A 22773-nucleotide genomic window follows, 5' to 3' on the forward strand; every position below is an offset into this window, starting at 1 on the left:
CTGTAGCGGCTTCAGATGTTAATGGCGCCTTAACGTGTCACTGTAGCGGCTTCAGATGTTAATGGCGCCCGCAGCTCGGTCACATACTAAGTGTTAACTTGATAAAACCTGTTCTTTCAACATTGATATTCTACTTAGGAAAAAATTCAAATTGTTTTTGGAGTGGATATTAATCAAGTTTTTAAATGTATTATTTTCTGTGAATTAAATCTTCTGAATGACTTCGGTGTTTAATGGCTGATGGATTTTATGAAAGGAATATCTTTTGGTTTAATTAGTATAGGTACAAATTTTTCAGTTTATCCACATATTAAACTTGGTATTGAGTTCTTACAATAACTGTTTAATGTCTCTTCTGGTCGCCTTCAAAATTTTACGTCGGCGTATTTTTCTCGATAGGAATTTTCACACTGATTTTTGAGTCGTGCAAGTTTTAATTTATCAGTTTGACTAAGTTGGTTTCTTAGCAATAATTGGATAATGTCTTATGATCGGCGTCAAACTATTTAAAAATGTATAGTAATGTTTATATTGATTTTAGACTGTGAGGTGACAATTGATAAATTTCCAACTTTCAGCTCCGCTGACTTGAGAATGCATCTTCTGATCGGCTGGAAACTTAGGGTTGGTGTATTTTGGAATATTGGCCTCTGTGAGTTAACTGGAGTATATATCTTCTGATTGTTTTAAACTTTCCAAGCTTGTGTACCTTGCTTAGTCGAAGGTTTGAACGGGTTATAGGCTGTATATCTACATTTTTTACCTGCTACCTAGTTGAGGCTACACAAGCAGAACTATGTATGTAGTATCCCACCTTTAATTATCTTTCCTTATATACGTATAACTTGAAAATTGTCAACGGTTGTAGCACTCGCTACCTCCACTGATCATCATCATTGTTAGACCTTATAATATATAATATAATTATATATATATATATATATATATATATATATATATATATATATATATATATATATATATATATATATATATATATATAATATGTCGTGCCGAATATGTAAAACTGGTCAATTAGCAAGAACTCATTTAAAATTAAGTTCTTTCTAAAATTTTCTCTTATATGTTTAAAGATATATTTTTTTCATTAATGTTAATGTAAAAATTTTTAATTTTGCTCCAAAAGAATCTTACAGAACTTACCTAACCTTATTATAACAAGAACAATTTATTTTAGCCTAACCCAACTAAATATATTTTAGATTTGTTTACAATAATTTAATACTAAACAAACACAGTGAAATATGTTTTTTTTTTGTTAGGTTAAGAATGATTTTGGCGAAATTATTGCATACACAAATTTTCACTTGTCCTATATGGCAAGATGAGCGTTGCTATTTAAGCCAAGATCGCAAGTTCTGCCTATTCGGCACGACAAATATATATATATATATATATATATATATATATATATATATATATATATATATATATATATAATATGCCGAATAGGTAAAACTTACTATTTGGGCTTAAATACCAACGCTCTTCTTGCCGAATAAGGCAAGCGAAAATTTGTGTTTGCAATAATTTTGCAAAAATCATTCTGAACTTAACGAAAAAGAAATATATTTCATTGTGTTTGTTAATTATTAAATTATTGTAAGCTTATCTAAAATTTATTTAGTTGGATTAGGCTAAATTAAATTGCGCTTGTTATAATAAGGTCAGGTAAGTTTTCTAAGGTTCTTTTGGTACAAAATTATTAATTTTTACGTTAACGTAAATGAAAAATGTCTTTAAACGTATAAGATAAATTTTTAGAAAGGACTTTAATTTTAACTGAGCTCTTACTAATTGACCAATTTTACATATTCGACTCGACAAATATATATGCTTAGAGGCAGATATGAAATTAATGTTAGCTAGTATTTCTGATGGCTAGTACTCAGAATTCAAATATTGCATATTAGACGTGTTTCTGTAACCACTACTGATACTATTATATTCATGTGGGGGAGCGCTAAACCCTTACTAATTATGCAGCACATGAGGAAAGGGAGGCATTCAGGTTCGATCCAAGAAAGGGAAGCACAGGTCCAATTCCTTTAGATCAAGAGCCCCTCGCTTGAGAACCAACGTCAGAAACATTTGGCAGAGCGAGGCAGAGTGTAGGAAGGTCACAGTGATAACGAGGCAGACGTTGTCCAGAAACACTTGTGGTGAACCAGACAGCGGGAGACAGGTGGTAAGGAAGTGAGTGAGGTGGAAGGTTCCTCCCCCCAGCTGTTGTGAGGCAGGTGGGAAGGACGCAGCGTATGTTAATGAACGACACGCACAAACGAACGCTTCCCCCATTTAAATCTTTATCTACCACTTGGGGGACAGGGGGAGGGAAGGTATCATACCAGCTGTTGTGTACTACGATAGATAGACTTTACTTCCCTGTTTCATATCTCTTGATTCGCCGACCCAACACTCAGGACTCTTGATTCCGACTGATAAGCCAGTGGCTGTTGTGCCTTTGTCCCACAGCTCGATTGCTAGAGCATTCAGCTCACACACTGAGGTCCGGGGTTCGATTCCCATTACGGATGGAAACATTAGGACGTGTACCCTTAAGACACCTGCTGTCCATGTTCACCTGTGAGTACAATAGTTACCTGGGTGTTAGTCGACTAGTGTGGGTCGCATCCTGGGGACGAAATTGACCTAATTTGCCCGAAATGCTTAACATAACAAGAGGCTTTCTATATAGTAGTATGTCATTGATGTCAGCTAGGACTGTATACCTTGTACATGTACTTGTAGAAGTAATTATTATTATTATTATTATTATTATTATTATTATTATTATTATTATTATTATCGCATTTATGCAAACAGACCTGGCACGCAAGCTGTTGCTTCTTGCTGCCCCCATCCTTCTTCACCCCCGATGATGGTCCAGTGATACGCCGAATAGTTAATATGACAAGGACTCGTGTTAGGGGATTTATTCCTGATGATTACAATAACGATAATTACCACCACACACTATAGTTTCCCCGTACTAATGTATCCTCTAGTCTACCATCATTCATTTTCTTCGTTAAAATTACCCTCCCTCCCCTCTCCCCAGTCATAGTATTGTAATGGGGATATCTTCATCACCCTATTAGCTTCCCAGCTCAGATTTTAGTGCCTGATATATGAAACATATCGTGTGTGATGGCATATAAACGTGGATGTGTAGCTAGCACACTGTTGGTGTAGCCAGTTTTGTTAAAAATAATGTAAACGCGTCAGAGGGATGTGAAGGCCATTGTTAGAGGTGGAGAAAGTCGGGGTCAGATGCTGTATACGTAACTACCTGTTAACTAACTCACCACTGCAGTTTCCAATCTCCCCGCAAAGGATGCCGGCAAATGGCTCTCGATTCAAGAAATAGGAGCTTTCTGATTTCTTGAATCGAGCCATTCAGGATCATCTATGATTCCCTGCCACTTCCTAGGCGTCGTGAGACCCTTTCGGGCTTAGCACTTCCTCATAAATGTACAAGTTGCATCTACAGTAATATTACTCAGTTTCCTGCTGTAAGTCATAGTATTTCTAATTGTATTTGTATATATGTAGAATAAACATTAACATTTAATTAAAGTTATTTGTTGGAGGCTGAGAGCGTGTGTACCCATAACGGGGATAGGACGCCCAAGGCTTATCCAGGTCCCCTTCCTAGTCACGGGCTAGACTTTGTCAACATGTTCACCCATCCAGTTACTGACAGTGCAACGCCGGCCTAAAAAAAATGCATTGTTACCTTTCACCTTTTCTCTCTTATGCTGTTTATTTCCTCTTATTATTAATTATAAATTTAATACAAAAACTGCATTCATCCTGTATATGTCTTTAATGCCTTTCGTTTGATTATTTAATATTTCTGGTGTTGTGTATGTATGTGTGCGGTATTATGATCATTAAGCAAACTAAGCAGGTAGCTGGAGGAGTGACCAAGTATTTACGTGGAGAGGTATGTGGCATGAACCAGGGAGGCTGAGGTATGTGGCATGAACCAGGGAGGCTGAGGTATGTGGCATGAACCAGGGAGGCTGAGGTATGTGGCATGAACCAGGGAGGCTGAGGTATGTGGCATGAACCAGGGAGGCTGAGGTATGTGGCATGAACCAGGGAGGCTGAGGTATGTGGCATGAACCAGGGAGGCTGAGGTATGTGGCATGAACCAGGGAGGCTGAGGTATGTGGCATGAACCAGGGAGGCTGAGGTATGTGGCATGAACCAGGGAGGCTGAGGTATGTGGCATGAACCAGGGAGACTGAGGTATGTGGCATGAACCAGGGAGACTGAGGTATGTGGCATGAACCAAGGAGGCGGAGGTATGTGGCATGAACCAAGGAGGCGGAGGTATGTGGCATGAACCAAGGAGGCGGAGGTATGTGGCATGAACCAGGGAGGCGGAGGTATGTGGCATGAACCAGGGAGACTGAGGTATGTGGCATGAACCAAGGAGGCGGAGGTATGTGGCATGAACCAGGGAGGCGGAGGTATGTGGCATGAACCAGGGAGGCGGAGGTATGTGGCATGAACCAGGGAGGCTGAGGTATGTGGCATGAACCAGGGAGGCTGAGGTATGTGGCATGAACCAGGGAGGCTGAGGTATGTGGCATGAACCAGGGAGGCTGAGGTATGTGGCATGAACCAGGGAGGCTGAGGTATGTGGCATGAACCAGGGAGGCTGAGGTATGTGGCATGAACCAGGGAGGCTGAGGTATGTGGCATGAACCAGGGAGGCTGAGGTATGTGGCATGAACCAGGGAGGCTGAGGTATGTGGCATGAACCAGGGAGGCGGAGGTATGTGGCATGAACCAGGGAGGCTGAGGTATGTGGCATGAACCAGGGAGGCTGAGGTATGTGGCATGAACCAGGGAGACTGAGGTATGTGGCATGAACCAGGGAGGCGGAGGTATGTGGCATGAACCAGGGAGGCTGAGGTATGTGGCATGAACCAGGGAGGCTGAGGTATGTGGCATGAACCAGGGAGGCTGAGGTATGTGGCATGAACCAGGGAGGCTGAGGTATGTGGCATGAACCAGGGAGGCTGAGGTATGTGGCATGAACCAGGGAGGCTGAGGTATGTGGCATGAACCAGGGAGGCGGAGGTATGTGGCATGAACCAGGGAGGCTGAGGTATGTGGCATGAACCAGGGAGGCGGAGGTATGTGGCATGAACCAGGGAGGCGGAGGTATGTGGCATGAACCAGGGAGGCGGAGGTATGTGGCATGAACCAGGGAGGCGGAGGTAGCATCACGTTTTTAAGAACATAAGAACATAAGAATGAAGGAACACTGCAGAAGGCCTACTGGCCCATGCGAGGCAGGTCCAAGTCTCCTACCGGCTTAAGCCAATGCACCCAACCTAGTATCTTCTGCTTCTATCAACTTTTCTGTACTCGACTGAAGAAGCCTACTGTGTAGGCGAAACGTTTCAAAATAAAGATACCTAACTGTTGCATATGTGTCTTACCTAACAACCTGTCGGTATTTTATACCATTTTAATGTTCAACTAGTCAGGTCAGGTCACATTGACTTAAGGAAGGAACACGGCAACCGACCTGGTAGCACAAGCTATCAGGTCTAACTCACACCCACCCACATCTACTCATGTATTTATCCAACCTATTTTTAAAGCTACACAACGTTCTGGCCTCTATAACGGTACTTGGGAGTTTGTTCCACTCATCCACAACTCTATTACCAAACCAGTACTTTCCTATATCCTTCCTGAATCTGAATTTTTCCAACTTAAAACCATTGCTGCGAGTCCTGTCTAGGCTAGATATTTTCAGCACACTATTTACATCCCCTTTATTTATTCCTGTCTTCCATTTATACACCTCAATCATATCCCCCCTAATTCTACGTCTTTCTAGAGAGTGCAGATTCAGGGCCCTTAGTCTATCCTCATAGGGAAGGTTTCTGATACATGGGATCAACTTTGTCATCCTCCTTTGTACATTTTCCAGAGAATTTATATCCATTCTGTAATAAGGTGACCAAAACTGTGCAGCATAATCTAAATGAGGCCTAACCAAGGATGTATAGAGTTGAAGAACAACCTGAGGACTCCTATTATTTATGCTTCTTGATATGAAGCCAAGGATTCTATTAGCTTTATTGCGAACACTTATGCACTGTTGTCTTGGTTTCAGATTACTGCTAACCAGAACTCCTAAATCTTTTTCGCAATCCGTAATATTAAGATCTACATTATTTAGTTTTCATGACTTGTCCGTCGTCGTCACCACCGCACACATCTGGCAGCCACGCTGGCTACATGTAATGTTACAACATAAGAATGAGGGAACACTGCAGCAGGCCTACTGGCCCTTACTAGCAAGGCCAATTCATACCCGTCTAACCTATAAAATTACCCGAAGTTCTTGCTTCAGAGGCGCTACATGGGAGTTTGATCCACGTATCTATAACTCTGTTGACAAACCAGTATTTCACAGTATGACTCACGAAATCGTAATGACAGGATTGCAAACAAACCATATCACGGGTGGGGTTAGAACTCGCGATCAGAGAGTCATAAAACTCCAGACCGACGCGATAGCCACTGGAATAGCTAGGTACAGTAAAATTCATCCAAGTAGGTATATTTATACACCTGGTGTAGAAATATACCTAGTTGGATGACTCTTGTTATAGCTAGCTGGCCCAGTGGCTAACGTGTCGGTCTGAAGTTTTGTGACTCTCTAATCGCGAGTTCTAACCCCACCCATGGTATGGTTTCTTCACAGTATCTTTTATAAATATATAAATTTCTCCAACTTTAATTCATTGCTGCGAGTTCTATTTTGGTTACATATACTGTATTTCCAGCACGCTATTTATATTTCTTTTATTCCTGTTTTCCATTTGTACACCTCAGTCGAGTCTTCCGTAATTCTTCGCCTTTCCCAAGACTGCATGTTCAGTGCCTTCAGCTATTTTTCGTTGGAAAGGTTTCTGACACATGGGATGAGCTTCGTCATCCTCCTCTGTATATTTTCGAGTGCATTTATGTGTATCTTATAATATGGACACCAAAATTGAACAGCATAATCTAAACGAGGTCTTACTAAAGACATACAAGTTGAAGTATAACCTTAGGACTTCTGTTAATCTTCTTGATATGGAACCAAGAATGGACTGACTCTCCACTGTGACTGCCATCTCCATAGTTGCCGCCTCTGCATTCGACTGATGAAGTCTGTGTAGGCGAAACGTTTGAGAAGAAATATTCCTAACTGTTGCCTATGTCTTGCGTATATATTGTACTTATACACTGCCCCTCAAGGGAGGTTCCTTGACTCTGGTGAGGGGCTCTTGATCTAGGGAATTGGATCTGTGCTCCGGTTTCCTGAGTTGAGCTTGAGTACCTTCCATCCCCCCCCCCTTCCCACGTGCGCTGTATAATTCTACGGGTTTAGCGCTCCCCTTGATTATAATAATTATAATACTTATGCACTGTTGTTTTGGCTTTAAATTTCTGCTCTCCAGAATTTCAAGATCGTTTTGTCATTCACATTGACTAAGATCTATATTGTTTAGCTTATAAGTACATTGGTTATTTTCTTTACTTAGGATTAGAACCTTACACTTGTTTGCATTCCACATTCATCCAGTTCATCCCTAGTGAAGGGCAGGGGCACCGTGGGCACAAGGAAGCTTTGTATCAACATACGTGGTCATGGATTGTTCATCTTACCCAAAGATATCTTAAACAGTGTAGAAACAAGTGTGGAAGTTTTTAACGAGAAAGCTGGACAACTAGCTCCACCAGGTGCCTTATCAATCAGGCTGTTATAGATACGTGGACCAGAGGGCCGGCAACAGCAGCAGCCTGGTTGGTCAGGCATGCACCAGACAAACCTGGCTCAGGGTCTGAGCTCCGGGAGAAGGAAAATTATCGAAACTCATCAAAGGTATCCTTCAGCGTCCACGTTAGAAATTATTTGACGGCCTCTTTTAGTGTCATCGGCAAACTTATGTCGCTATTTATTCTCTCATCAGTGTCGATTATGTAGATTGTAAACGAGGGTCCCAACACCGACCCGTGTGGAACACCACTCGAAACAAGTCCCCATTCCGATTTCTCCCCATTAATGCAAACTGCTGTGGCCTGTCAATCAGCCATGCCTCAACACAGGAGATAATTTCTCCTATACCATGTGTCGTTATTTATCTTCTGTGTGGAACTTTATCAGAGGTCTTATTGCAGCCTCGAACACCTTAGTGAAAACAGTTAATAAATATATGAAGGCAAGAACGCCACTTGCAAAACTGCCGAGACTCGTTGATCAAATTATATCTTGCAAGATGGTTTCGAATTGTATCAGTAGTTATTAATTCCATCAACTTCTTACAAATCGGATTAGACTTATTGATTTAATTTGAAGCTAAGGTTCTGTCTCCTGCTTTGCTTATAGGTATCACATTTTCCATTTATCCGGCACGATACGATAGTTTGCGAAGTTCTTATTTAGGTGTCTTTGGAACCCATAAAAGCGCTCAGCAGGGCCCGGGGAACTGTGTGGTTTGAGTTATTTGAGGATCATGTCACTAGTAACTTAGATATTGCATAATTTATTTTCGTCCTGATTAGTTTGTTGCTTTATTCTCCGAGTTATGACCCCTACTGGTTTACCACCTCCCCGGCAATATATTCGCCAGGAGAAATGACCAGGTCAAGTCCCTCTTGTTATAATGTGACCAGTTTAGAGGTGCCATCATTATGGTGGGGCATGGTAGCGCCAACCGTTCCCTGGTGCTGGACTCCGTGATCTGATTCTCACTGGTGAGCCATGACAACGGTGACAGCTGACTTGTTGCACTTCGTAGTCAGTGTGTGATGACAATAAAGTGTTTGTGCTGGATTTATTGGTAGATTTTCTGAGAGCATATTCCAAATACAAGTGGAGTGATGATCCTAAAAAAAAAATAGGGTTAGAGGGTGTTGTTGGCTACCCGTCTTGTCTTTTTAATTAAGTTGGTCCAGTGACTGACTCACGAAATTTTAATGACACGACTGCAAATAAACCATAACACGGGCGGGGATAGAACCCGCCCGTGGCTAACGTGTCGGTCTGGAGTTTTATGATTGTGATCGCGTGTTCTATCCCCACCCGTGGTATGGCCTCCGAGTAATTAAAATAAGGAAACAAGGTAGATTTTCTTTATCGCCAAAATCAAATAGAACATTGTGCAGCCACTCTTATCTAAATTATATGGCATTTTAAAAGGCTAAAACAACGGCTTTGTTTACCTTGTGCACCCATTAGGAAGGATGGTTTAACTAGAGCTTCGTGACGCTGGAATATTTAACATTCTCCTATTATGGTTGGTGACCTTCAAAAATTTTAGTAGAGCAGTCGGCTGATTCAGTGGTTTGAATTACTCGGTAATGTCCTTATTACTGAGAGGTAATGCATGAGTTTCAATGTTGCTGTCTGTATCATGTTCGTCTCTGTGGCTAAAAAAAGAATACTGGAGTATATAAGAACATGCTGTGTGGCAGCCTCACAGCAGTTGCTTTGTTAGGTTTAAAGTCTCACAAGTTAGTAGTAGATCATCAACACTAAAATCAAGAATTTGATCTCCAAACTTGGGATTAAAGTTTCAGTACATAAACACGAGTCCTCTCACTGTGTACACACACACACCTCTCATTATATCTCAAACTGTCTTCACACTTTTGTTTGTTCTTGTGTGTGTGTGTGTGTGTGTGTGTGTGTGTGTGTGTGTGTGTGTGTGTGTGTATGTGTATGTGTGTGTGTACTCACCTAATTGTGGTTGCAGGGGTTGAGACTCAGCTCCTGGTCCCGCCTCTTCACCGATTGTTACTAGGTCCTCTCTCCCCCTGCTCCATGAGCTTTATCATACCTCGTCTTAAAACTATGTATAGTTCCTGCCTCCACTACATCGCTTGCCAGACTATTCCACTTCCTAACTACTCTATGACAGAAGAAATACTTCCTAACATCCCTTTGGCTCATCTGAGTCTTCAGCTTCCAATTGTGACCCCTTGTTTCTGTGTCCCATCTCTGGAACATCCTGTCTCTGTCCACCTTGTCTATTCCACGCAGTATTTTGTATGTCGTTATCATGTCTCCCCTGACCCTCCTGTCCTCCAGTGTTGTCAGACCGATTTCCCTTAACCTTTCTTCACAGGGCATTCCCCTTAGCTCTGGAACTAGCCTTGTTGCAAACCTTTGCACTTTCTCTAATTTATTGACGTGTTTGACCAGGTGTGGGTTCTAAACTGGTGCTGCATACTCCAGTATGGGCCTGACGTACACAGTGTATAAAGTCTTGAACGATTCCTTACTGAGGTACCTGAACGCTATTCTCAGGTTTGCCAAGCGCCCATATGCTGCAGCAATTATCTAGTTAATGTGTGCTTCTGGCGATGTACTCGGTATTATACTCACTCCTAGGTCTTTCTCCTTGAGTGAGGTTTGAAGCCTTTGGCCACCTAGCCTATACTCTGTCTGCAGTCTTTTTTGCCCTCCTCCGATCTTCATGACTTTGCATTTGGCGGGGTTAAATTCTAGGAACCAGTTTCTGGACCACACATCCAGCCTGTCCAGGTCTCTTTGTAGACCTGTCTGATCTGCGTCTGATTTAATTCTCCTCATTAACTTCACGTCATCTGCAAACAGGGACACTTCTGAGTCTATCCCTTCCGTCATGTTCACATATACCAAGAATAGCACTGGTCCCAGGACTGACCCCTGTGGGACCCCGCTCGTCACTGGCGCCCCCTGTGATACCTCATCACGGACCATGGCTCGCTGTTGCCTCCCTGTTAGGTATTCTCTGATCCATTGCAGTGCCCTTCCTGTTATACATGCCTGTTCCTCTAGCTTCTGTACTAATCTCTTGTGAGGAACTGTGTCGAAGGCCTTCTTGCAGTCCAAGAAAATTCAATCAACCCACCCCGCCCTCTCATTTCTTACTTCAGTTACCTTGTCGTAAAACTCTAGTAGGTTTGTGACACAGGATTTGCCTTCCATGAATCCGTGCTGGCTGTCGTTTACAATCTTGTTCCGCTCCAGGTGCTCCACCATTCTCCTCCTGATAATCTTTTCCAAGACTTTGCATACTATACATGTCAGTGACACTGGTCTATAATTTAGTGCTTCATTTCTGTTTCCCTTCTTAAAGATGGGGACTACATTTGCCTTCTTCCATACTTCAGGTAGTTGCCCAGTTTCAAGGGAAGTGTTGAAGATTTTGGTTAGTGGCACACGTAGTGTCCCTGCTCCCTCTCTAACGACTCACGGAGAGATGTTGTCCGGTCCCAGCGCCTTTGAGGTATCAAGGTCACTTAGGAGCTTCTCCACCTCCTCTTCAGTTGTGTGTAATTCATCCAACACTTGTTGGTATATCCCTTGTTGCTGTACGCCACTGTTTTGTCTCTCCGTTGTCCCTTCAGCCTCCACTGTAAATACTTCCTGAAATCTCATGTTGAGCTCCTCACATACCTCCTAGTCATTTCTTGTGAGCTCCCCACCTTCTTTCCTCAGCCTGATTACCTGGTCCTTGACTGTTGTCTTTCTCCTGATGTGGCTGTAGAGTAGTTTCGGGTCAGACTTGACTTTCGATGCTATGTCATTTTCATACTGCCGCTGCGCCTCCCTTCTTATCTGTGCATACTCGTTTCTGGCTTGTTGACTATTCTCTTTATTCTCCTGAGTCCTTTGCCTTCTGTACTTTTTCCATTCTCTAGAGCACTTAGTTTTTGCCTCCCTGCACCTTCGGGTAAACCAAGGGCTCGTTCTGTCCTTCCCATTATTTCTGTTACCCTTGGGAACAAACCTTTCCTCTGCCTCCTTGCATTTTGTTGTTACAAAGTCCATCATTTCATTTACTGATTTTCCTACCAACTCCTGTTCCCACTGAACCTCCTGCAGGAAGGTCCTCATTTCTGTGTAGTCCCTCATTTTATAGTTTAGCTTTTCCCTTTCTACTCCTGTTACCCTCTCCACTTTTAGCTCCACGATGTATTCAAAGCTCATAACTACGTGGTCACTGGCTCCAAGGGGCCTTTGATATGTGATGTGCTCAATGTCTGAGCTACTCAGGGTGAACACGAGGTCCAGTCTTGCTGATTCATCCTCCCCTCTCTCTCTGGTAGTATCCCTAACATGTTGTTGCATGAGATTTGCCAGCACCACATCCATCATCTTGGCTCTCCATGTTTCAGGACCCCCATGTGGCTCCAGGTTTTCCCAATCTCCCTGTGATTGAAGTCGCCCATGACCAGTAACTTCGCTCTACTTTAGTGGGCCCTTCTTGCCACCTCAGCTAGAGTGTCCACCATTGCTCTGATGCATTCATCATATTCCTCTCTTGGCCTCCTGCAGTTCTGTGGTGGGTTATACATAACTGCAATGACTACCTTTTGTTCCCCTGACTGAACTGTACCTACGATGTAATCCCTTTCTCCAATCTCGTCCATACCTTCCATTTCTTGATAACCCCACCGGTTTTTTATTAGTAGTGCAACCCCTCCCCCCCTGCTCCTTCTATCCTTCCTCAGGATCTGATATCCGGGTGGGAAGATTGCATCTGTTATTATCCCAGTGAGTTTCGTTTCTGTAACCGCTACGATGTCTGGGGACAACTTGATTCTTCCGTGCCACTCCTCACATTTATTCGTTATTCCATCTGCGTTCGTGTACCAAACCTTCAACTTCTTTTCAATAACTGTGGTCTGGGGAGAGAGGTGGGTTAGGGGGAGCAGGGGCCTATAAGGAGTTGGTGTGGGGGTGGGGTCTGTGGTGTGTGGGCAGAGGGCCTATGGGGGGTTTCAGTGTGGGTGGGGGTGGTGGTGAGGGGGATGGGGAAGAGGGCCTATGGGGGGTTACAATGGGGGAGGGGGTTGTGGTGAGGGGGATGGGGATAGAGGGTACAGTGTGTGAGTTGCTGTGGGTTACTGTGAGGGTGGGGTTTGTGGTGAGGGGGATGGGGGGAGAGGGTACATTGTGTGGGTTTCTGTGGGAGTGGGGTTTGAGCTGAGGGGGATATACAGGTTACTGAGGGTTACTGTGTGTGTGTGTGTGTGTGTGTGTGTGTGTGTGTGTGTGTGTGTGTGTGTGTGTGTGTGTTAGTAACCATTTTGTCCTAGGCACATGTCGATTAGACACTAGGCCTGTTGTATTTGCGAATGTGTGTGTGTGTGTGTGTGTGTGTGTGTGTGTGTGTGTGTGTGTACGTGTGTGTGCGTGTGTGTGTGTATGTGCGTGTGTGTGTGTATGTGCGTGTGTGTGTGTACGTGTGTGTGTGTGTGTTTTGTGTGTTAGGTGTTAGTTACCATTCTGTCCTAGGCACATGTCGATAGACACTAGGCCTATTGTATATGTTAGTTACCAGTTGACAAAGGCGCTTGTCGGTGTGTGTGTGTGTGTGTGTGTGTGTGTGTGTGTACTCAGTTGAGATTGCAGGGGTCGAGTCCAAGCTCCTGGCCCTGCCTCTTCATTGGTCGCTACTAGGTCACTCCCTGAACCGTGAGCTTTATCATACCTCTGCTTAAAGCTATGTATGGATCCTGCCTCCACTACATCGCTTCCCAAACTATTCCACTCCTGACTACTCTGAGACTGAAGAAATACTTCCTAACATCCCTGTGATTCATCTGTGTCTTCAGCTTCCAACTGTGTCCCCTTGTTGCTGTGTCCCATCTCTGGAACATCCTGTCTTTGTCCACCTTGTCAATTCCTCTAGTTTCTTTGTGCTTGGCTAGGTGTGGGTTCCAGACTGGTGGCGCATACTCCAATATGGGCCTAACATACACGGTGTACAGGGTCCTGAACGATTCCTTATTAAGATGTCGGAATGCTGTTCTGAGGTTTGCTAGGCGCCCATATGTTGCAGCAGTTATTTGGTTGATGTGCGCTTCAGGAGATGTGCCTGGTGTTATACTCACCCCAAGATCATTTTCCTTGAGTGAGGTTTGTAGTCTCTGGCCCCCTAGACTGTATTCCGTCTGCGGTCTTCTTTGTGTGTGTGTGTGTGTGTGTGTGTGTGTGTCATGTGGGGGTTCGATAACGTGGATTGGGTAATAACACTAACGTTGGCTGGTTAGTACTTATAATTATAACGGAATATTTGGGAAGCACAGGCCCGCCCTGCCTCTTTGTTCTCTATCTTAAAACTGACTCACGAATTGGGTCCTAGGGGGGAGCGGCATTCAAAACATACTATGGTCAGCAGCAACATGAATAACAGTCAGTGATTCACGCAGACGGTTGGTAGTGAGTCATGCTACTGGTAACTGGTTACTGGTAACTGGTACTACTGGGAACTGATACTACTGAGATGTGTGTGTGTGTGTGTGTGTGCGCGCTCGCTCGCGTGTGTGTGTGCGTGTGCGTGTAGCTAACAATCGTGAGGTAGTATGTTAACGTTGATATTTTTACGCACATGTGATAATATTTTACAAAAATATCGGCTGGTGTCGGCCGTATTTTTTCAGCGTTACAGTAAAAAATGGCCGGTGACGATACCTTGGCACATCACTATTTTATTAATGTGGATGTGGAAGGTGACTCCGGAAGATGAACGGATGTTTAACTGCTTAACAGTTCCAGTTAAGGGATCATTAACTGACAGATCCGAGACACAGTCCTGTTTCCCCACAATATAAACCACCACAACTGTATATCCACAGAAGCTTGGCAGAAACATTGTAAATTATATATTTGAAGTATAACTTACACATTGGTGTGTTATGTGTGCCAAGTGGAAGACACATTGCTGTGTCATGTGTGCCAAGTGGAAGACACATTGGTGTGTCATGTGTGCCAAGTGGAAGACACATTGGTGTGTCATGTGTGCCAAGTGGAAGACACATTGCTGTGTCATGTGTGCCAAGTGGAAGACACATTGGTGTGTTATGTGTGCCAAGTGGAAGACACATTGCTGTGTCATGTGTGCCAAGTGGAAGACACATTGGTGTGTCATGTGTGCCAAGTGGAAGACACATTGCTGTGTCATATGTGCCAAGTGGAAGACACGTTGTTAGTGTGGCCTGCACCCAAATTCTTGACCTTGGCTGTGATAGCATCATAGGCTCCACTGAGCATGCTTGGCTGTGATAGCATCATAGGCTCCCCTGAGCATGCTTGGCTGTGATAGCATCATAGGCTCCCCTGAGCATGCTTGGCTGTGATAGCATCATAGGCTCCCCTGAGCATGCTTGGCTGTGATAGCATCATAGGCTCCACTGAGCATGCTTGGCTGTGATAGCATCATAGGCTCCACTGAGCATGCTTGGCTGTGATAGCATCATAGGCTCCCCTGAGCATGCTTGGCTGTGATAGCATCATAGGCACCCCTGAGCATGCTTGGCTGTGATAGCATCATAGGCTCCCCTGAGCATGCTTGGCTGTGATAGCATCATAGGCTCCCCTGAGCATGCTTGGCTGTGATAGCATCATAGGCTCCCCTGAGCATGCTTGGCTGTGATAGCATCATAGGCTCCCCTGAGCATGCTTGGCTGTGATAGCATCATAGGCTCCCCTGAGCATGCTTGGCTGTGATAGCATCATAGGCTCCCCTGAGCATGCTTGGCTGTGATAGCATCATAGGCTCCCCTGAGCATGCTTGGCTGTGATAGCATCATAGGCTCCCCTGAGCATGCTTGGCTGTGATAGCATCATAGGCTCCCCTGAGCATGCTTGGCTGTGATAGCATCATAGGCTCCCCTGAGCATGCTTGGCTGTGATAGCATCATAGGCTCCCCTGAGCATGCTTGGCTGTGATAGCATCATAGGCTCCCCTGAGCATGCTTGGCTGTGATAGCATCATAGCCTCCCCTGAGCATGCTTGGCTGTGATAGCATCATAGCCTCCCCTGAGCATGCTTGGCTGTGATAGCATCATAGGCTCCCCTGAGCATGCTTGGCTGTGATAGCATCATATATGCTTGGCTGTGATAGCATCATAGGCTCCCCTGAGCATGCTTGGCTGTGATAGCATCATAGGCTCCCCTGAGCATGCTTGGCTGTGATAGCATCATAGGCTCCCCTGAGCATGCTTGGCTGTGATAGCATCATAGGCTCCCCTGAGCATGCTTGGCTGTGATAGCATCATAGGCTCCCCTGAGCATGCTTGGCTGTGATAGCATCATAGGCTCCCCTGAGCATGCTTGGCTGTGATAGCATCATAGGCTCCCCTGAGCATGCTTGGCTGTGATAGCATCATAGGCTCCCCTGAGCATGCTTGGCTGTGATAGCATCATAGGCTCCCCTGAGCATGCTTGGCTGTGATAGCATCATAGGCTCCCCTGAGCATGCTTGGCTGTGATAGCATCATAGGCTCCCCTGAGCATGCTTGGCTGTGATAGCATCATAGGCTCCCCTGAGCATGCTTGGCTGTGATAGCATCATAGGCTCCCCTGAGCATGCTTGGCTGTGATAGCATCATAGGCTCCACTGAGCATGCTTGGCTGTGATAGCATCATAGGCTCCACTGAGCATGCTTGGCTGTGATAGCATCATAGGCTCCCCTGAGCATGCTTGGCTGTGATAGCATCATAGGCTCCCCTGAGCATGCTTGGCTGTGATAGCATCATAGACTCCCCTGAGCATGCTTGGCTGTGATAGCATCATAGGCTCCCCTGAGCATGCTTGGCTGTGATAGCATCATAGGCTCCCCTGAGCATGCTTGGCTGTGATAGCATCATAGGCTCCCCTGAGCATGCTTGGCTGTGATAGCATCATAGGCTCCACTGAGCATGCTTGGCTGTGATAGCATCATAGGCTCCCCTGAGCATGCTTGGCTGTGATAGCATCATAGGCTCCCCTGAGCATGCTTGGCTGTGATAGCATCATAGGCTCCACTGAGCATGCTTGGCTGTGATAGCATCATAGGCTCCCCTGAGCATGCTTGGCTGTGATAGCATCATAGGCTCCCCTGAGCATGCTTGGCTGTGATAGCATCATAGGCTCCACTGAGCATGCTTGGCTGTGATAGCATCATAGGCTCCCCTGAGCATGCTTGGCTGTGATAGCATCATAGGCTCCACTGAGCATGCTTGGCTGTGATAGCATCATAGGCTCCCCTGAGCATGCTTGGCTGTGATAGCATCATAGGCTCCCCTGAGCATGCTTGGCTGTGATAGCATCATAGGCTCCACTGAGCATGCTTGGCTGTGATAGCATCATAGGCTCCACTGAGCATGCTTGGCTGTGATAGCATCATAGGCTCCCCTGAGCATGCTTGGCTGTGATAGCATCATAGGCTCCCCTGAGCATGCTTGGCTGTGATAGCATCATAGACTCCCCTGAGCATGCTTGGCTGTGATAGCATCATAGGCTCCCCTGAGCATGCTTGGCTGTGATAGCATCATAGGCTCCCCTGAGCATGCTTGGCTGTGATAGCATCATAGGCTCCCCTGAGCATGCTTGGCTGTGATAGCATCATAGGCTCCACTGAGCATGCTTGGCTGTGATAGCATCATAGGCTCCCCTGAGCATGCTTGGCTGTGATAGCATCATAGGCTCCCCTGAGCATGCTTGGCTGTGATAGCATCATAGGCTCCACTGAGCATGCTTGGCTGTGATAGCATCATAGGCTCCCCTGAGCATGCTTGGCTGTGATAGCATCATAGGCTCCCCTGAGCATGCTTGGCTGTGATAGCATCATAGGCTCCACTGAGCATGCTTGCCGTCAATGTTTAACAACAGAGGTCAGGTTCAGGTCAACAAGAAAATGTTTATACAGAGAACATCACTCGGTGTTTATTACTTGGAAAATGTTTAGTCAGTTTTAGTAACTGGATTTATTATTGGACGCTCTACCATGATTTATTAATGGACGCTCTACCATGATTTATTAATGGACGCTCTACCATGATTTATTAATGGACGCTCTACCATGATTTATTAATGGACGCTCTACCATGATTTATTAATGGACGCTCTACCATGATTTATTATTGGACGCTCTACCATGATTTATTAATGGACGCTCTACCATGATTTATTAATGGACGCTCTACCATGATTTATTAATGGACGCTCTACCATGATTTATTAATGGACGCTCTACCATGATTTATTATTGGACGCTCTACCATGATTTATTAATGGACGCTCTACCATGATTTATTAATGGACGCTCTACCATGATTTATTAATGGACGCTCTACCATGATTTATTATTGGACGCTCTACCATGATTTATTAATGGACGCTCTACCATGATTTATTAATGGACGCTCTACCATGATTTATTAATGGACGCTCTACCATGATTTATTAATGGACGCTCTACCATGATTTATTAATGGACGCTCTACCATGATTTATTAATGGACGCTCTACCATGATTTATTAATGGACGCTCTACCATGATTTATTAATGGACGCTCTACCATGATTTATTAGTGAAAATAACTAATTTCTTTTAAAACATTTAACTGCTTGTCTGTAATAATTGCCAGAAATTGTTTTAAGTTTCTAGTGTAAATAAAATATTTATTCTCATAATTATGAATGAAAGTGACAGGTTTAAAATACTGATGAATAATGTTAATGTTTATGTATATGACTGTCTCAGGTTGACTCTCGCCACAGGCCTGGTCACAGACCGGGCCGCGGGGGCGTTGACTCCCGGAACTCTCTCCAGGTAAACTCCAGGTAAACATGGATATTGGAAAGTTTTTCTCATCTCCCTTATATAAGTATGTTTAGTTATTATAATGAGCGGCTGGGGAGGTAACTGTTGTTTATTCGTGGGAGGAAAAGTTAGCGTCAATTCCTGTGATCAAGAGCCGTCAAGGTACCTCGATAAATGGTTGTGCTAGTAGTGCCTTGATGAGCTTGTAAGAAATCTGCGAGACAAAGAAACTGATTTAGTAGCTGATAAGCAGTCTTCCAAATTCATGAAAAGAGAATTTGATCCATGTAACCTCTTTTCACTCTCAAGTTTCCATCCACAGAGGCATATCAGACATTCCTGTGACCGGTTACCAATGTTTGTAGTGTCACTGCCCGGTCTGAGGGACTACCAGCCACCAGTGTCCACCAGTTTGGTTAAGAAGTTAGGCATGTTCAGGCATGTTCAGGCATGTTCAGTACCCTCATGACATACCAAGCTAGAGGGAGCACTGGATCACTCGTTCCGACTTAGTGTTTTTAGATATATTAATAATAATGGAATTGGTAATATGCTATGTGGGTATCTAGAAGTTCGTTAAAGTAACTTGAAAGTAACTGACAATGTGACTTTTTTTTTTTAAATACCTTTGTTACACTTGAGCAGAAATGTACACACTAGCAGTTATGATGTATTGTATATATGTTGGTAGAATTACCGACAATATGTAAAGTAAAAGGACACTACTGCAACTAATGTGACATTTTATTGTGGCAACGTTTCGCTCTCCAGGAGCTTTAAGCCGTTACGGCTTCACAGAGCTCCTGGAGAGCGAAACGTTGCTATAATAAAATGTCACATTAGTTGCACTTGTGTCGTTTTACTGTATAGTTATAATGTATGCTGTTTAAAGGGTATAAATCATGAGACACCTCAGTTTTTCTTTTTTTTCAATTTTGAGAGTAAATGTAATAATATACCAGATCTTTTTTATGCACAATTTCAGAATAGTCTCGGCTGTACATTTTTATTTTCACTATATATACAGAACATTAAACTCCCATTCAAGGCAGGCGAAATTACTGACCCGGAGAATGTACAAAGAACTTTCGCGGCACATAAGTACGATCAAGTCCCTTGATTTGTATTCCCTGGAACGCAAGCGAGAAAGATACATGATAATATACGCTTAGAAAGTAGAGGGATTAGTACCAGACTTACACACGAAAATCACTCCCTACGAAAACAAAAGACTCGGCAAGAGATGTAACATTCCCCCAATGAAAAGCAGGGGCGACATGAATACACTGAGAGACAACACGGTGAGTGTCAGGGGCCCAAGACTGTTCAACTGCCTCCCAGCATACATATGGAGGATTACCAATAGACCTCTGGCTGTCTTCAAGAAGGCGCTGTACAGGCACCTAAAATCAGTACCTGATCAGCCGGGTTGTGGTTCGTACGCTGGTTTATGTGTGGCCAGCAGCAACAACCTGGTTGATCAGACCCTGATCCACGAGGCCTGTCTCGAACCGGGCCTCAGGGGCGTTGACCCCCAAAAACTTCTCCAGGTATACTCTGAAATCATGCTCCGTGTCAAAATGAACGGTTTCGACCTTGGAGCCATAACATTTGGCCACCACCTCACTCTCTTTTCTCAGAAAACTAAGATTTTGTTGCCACCACGGAATATTAAGTTTGGTCTCATTAAGCAACTGGTCAAGGCAATTGACAAGACACGTCCAGCATTCAAGTACCTGCTGGGAAAGTTCCCCAAACTAAGCGAAGCCAAGATTAAGTATTGGGTCCACAAAATTGCGACCTCATGGCTGACAATAATTTTCAAATAGCAGTGAAAGACGGAGTTAGCAGCTTGGCATTCTTTCAAACACATCTGCAGTGGATTTCTTGACACAGTAAAGTCAGTTACAAGACTGGTACATCTGTTGCAAAGCTACCAACGACTGATTGTTACTCAGACTGCATTTCCTCCACTCCACTGTCTCTTGAGAGATTACCTGACATGAGTGACGAGTATAGAGACTCCAGGGAGACTGCAGCAGTAGAAACACGGTACTCTAAAGGGTAAATAATGGTGCGGTGCTTACTGATTAATGTTGGGTGTTGCAACGAGCCTAGCCACCCAAGGCCCACACCCTACACAGCCACCCAAGGCTTTTTTTTTTTTTTTGCATTTAAGTGTAGTCAAAATTAACGTTAAATAAACGTGCTCAGTTAAATTTTCAGTTGAGCAACCCAGTTTCTCAGTTCTCACTTGCTGTGGCGGGTTTAAGTTTTCATTCGCCACATCTGTGGCTACATTTAAAAATAAGTTGCCTATCTACACTCTTAATATATCTTAGAGATTAAAGACTTGTATACTCGAGTTTAGTGTACTTATGAGTTGAAATATTAATGACACTTGTGCATTTGACAGACCCTAGGCCTAAGCTTAGGTTATAAGCACTGTGCGTATTCCTTCCTTCACTCACACTTGTTCTCTACTGGCTTTCTGCATTCCTACCTTCACGTCCACGCCTGTACCAGCTTGTTTTAGCCCCGTCTCCACTCCTACATCCATGCTGACTATTTCTAGCTCCTGCTATCACTCAGGTCTATACTGGCTTTCTTTATCTCACTTTCACTCCCACACACCTATATTGACTTGTTCTATCCCTCACCTCCACTCTCACACTCGTCCCTGTACTGGCTTGCTCTACCTACCTTTCACTGCCCTACACACACTTATACTGGCTTGTTCCAGCCTCACCCCACTCCCACAGTCACTTATACTGCCTTGTTCTAGCCCCCAACTTCCACTCTATCCCACCCTCACACCTGTATTGGTTTGCTCTACCCCACCTTCACTACCACTCGCCTATATTCTACTAGTTTGCTCTACCCCCATAATCCTCGCCCACAACTGCCCACGTCTCGCCTACACCTCACACACCAGTCTACATTTACTACCCGGCCTACACCCATCAACTACACCCACTACATATACCTTCAGTTTACACCCTTCCTGTTATGTACGTTACTAAGTTATGTTTCCAGCCCTTGTCTGAAACTTCCGGAGCAACTGTAACCTGTGCTAGGCTGCTCCAGCCTTTAGGTAATTATTGTAAAAAAAAAAGTTATTGTACATTAAAAAAAATCCTTAAAATACAGTAATTTGGTTGGTGAAAAGGTTTAGCTAGCGATGTACTGTAATATTTGTTTTACAGTGAAGTTGTGCTGGTAATGGTTGTGTTCCATAACTTGTATTTTTATGATCTTCGTGAATTGTAGTGCTTTGGTACAACTGAAATATGTTAGTCTTAATTAGCCCTTGTTGTCTAGATAATCTGTTTATTGTCTGTCATAAATCTTACAATTGCAAGTCCACAAAATATATTTACTTGCTTGATAATGCATCAAAATTGCTGACGCTCTGGATTTTTTTTTTTTCACTGGAGACTTGTGGTGGAGTGTTGTATTAACTGGAAGATTCTTATAACCATGTTAGTGCATTTCTCTAGTTCCACCGTTCCCCAGATCAAGTTCTCTCTTCCACCTTCACTGACACTGCTCAAGTTCTCTCTTCCACCTTCACTGACACTGATCAAGTTCTCTCTTCCACCTTCACTGACACTGCTCAAGTTCTCTCTTCCACCTTCACTGACACTGATCAAGTTCTCTCTTCCACCTTCACTGACACTGATCAAGTTCTCTCTTCCACCTTCACTGACACTGATCAAGTTCTCTCTTCCACCTTCACTGACACTGATCAAGTTCTCTCTTCCACCTTCACTGACACTGCTCAAGTTCTCTCTTCCACCTTCACTGACACTGATCAAGTTCTCTCTTTCACCTTCACTGACACTGATCAAGTTCTCTCTTCCACCTTCACTGACACTGATCAAGTTCTCTCTTCCACCTTCACTGACACTGATCAAGTTCTCTCTTTCACCTTCACTGACACTGATCAAGTTCTCTCTTCCACCTTCACTGACACTGCTCAAGTTCTCTCTTCCACCTTCACTGACACTGATCAAGTTCTCTCTTCCACCTTCACTGACACTGATCAAGTTCTCTCTTCCACCTTCACTGACACTGCTCAAGTTCTCTCTTCCACCTTCACTGACACTGATCAAGTTCTCTCTTTCACCTTCACTGACACT

General features: G+C 44.1%; 1 protein-coding gene across 4 annotated transcripts in view; it reads left to right on the forward strand.

The window, feature by feature from the left end:
* The first annotated feature begins 507 nt into the window (after positions 1–507).
* LOC128685709 (protein FosB) overlaps positions 508–22773 on the forward strand; it is a 60444-nt gene continuing 38178 nt past the window's right edge. The window contains exon 1 of one of the 4 annotated variants that reach the window (XM_070088066.1): positions 508–652. In XM_070088066.1, the coding sequence (XP_069944167.1) occupies positions 523–652 (130 nt within the window). In that variant the 5' untranslated portion in view covers positions 508–522. Of the gene's footprint in view, positions 653–2540; positions 2608–12322; positions 12381–18575; positions 18652–22773 lie in introns of those variants that run through there. The other 3 variants (XM_070088067.1, XM_070088068.1, XM_070088069.1) reach the window with 3 other exon arrangements.

This window comes from Cherax quadricarinatus, chromosome 23, assembly GCF_038502225.1.
Source record: "Cherax quadricarinatus isolate ZL_2023a chromosome 23, ASM3850222v1, whole genome shotgun sequence".
In the NCBI taxonomy this organism is placed as follows: Eukaryota; Metazoa; Arthropoda; class Malacostraca; order Decapoda; family Parastacidae; genus Cherax; species Cherax quadricarinatus.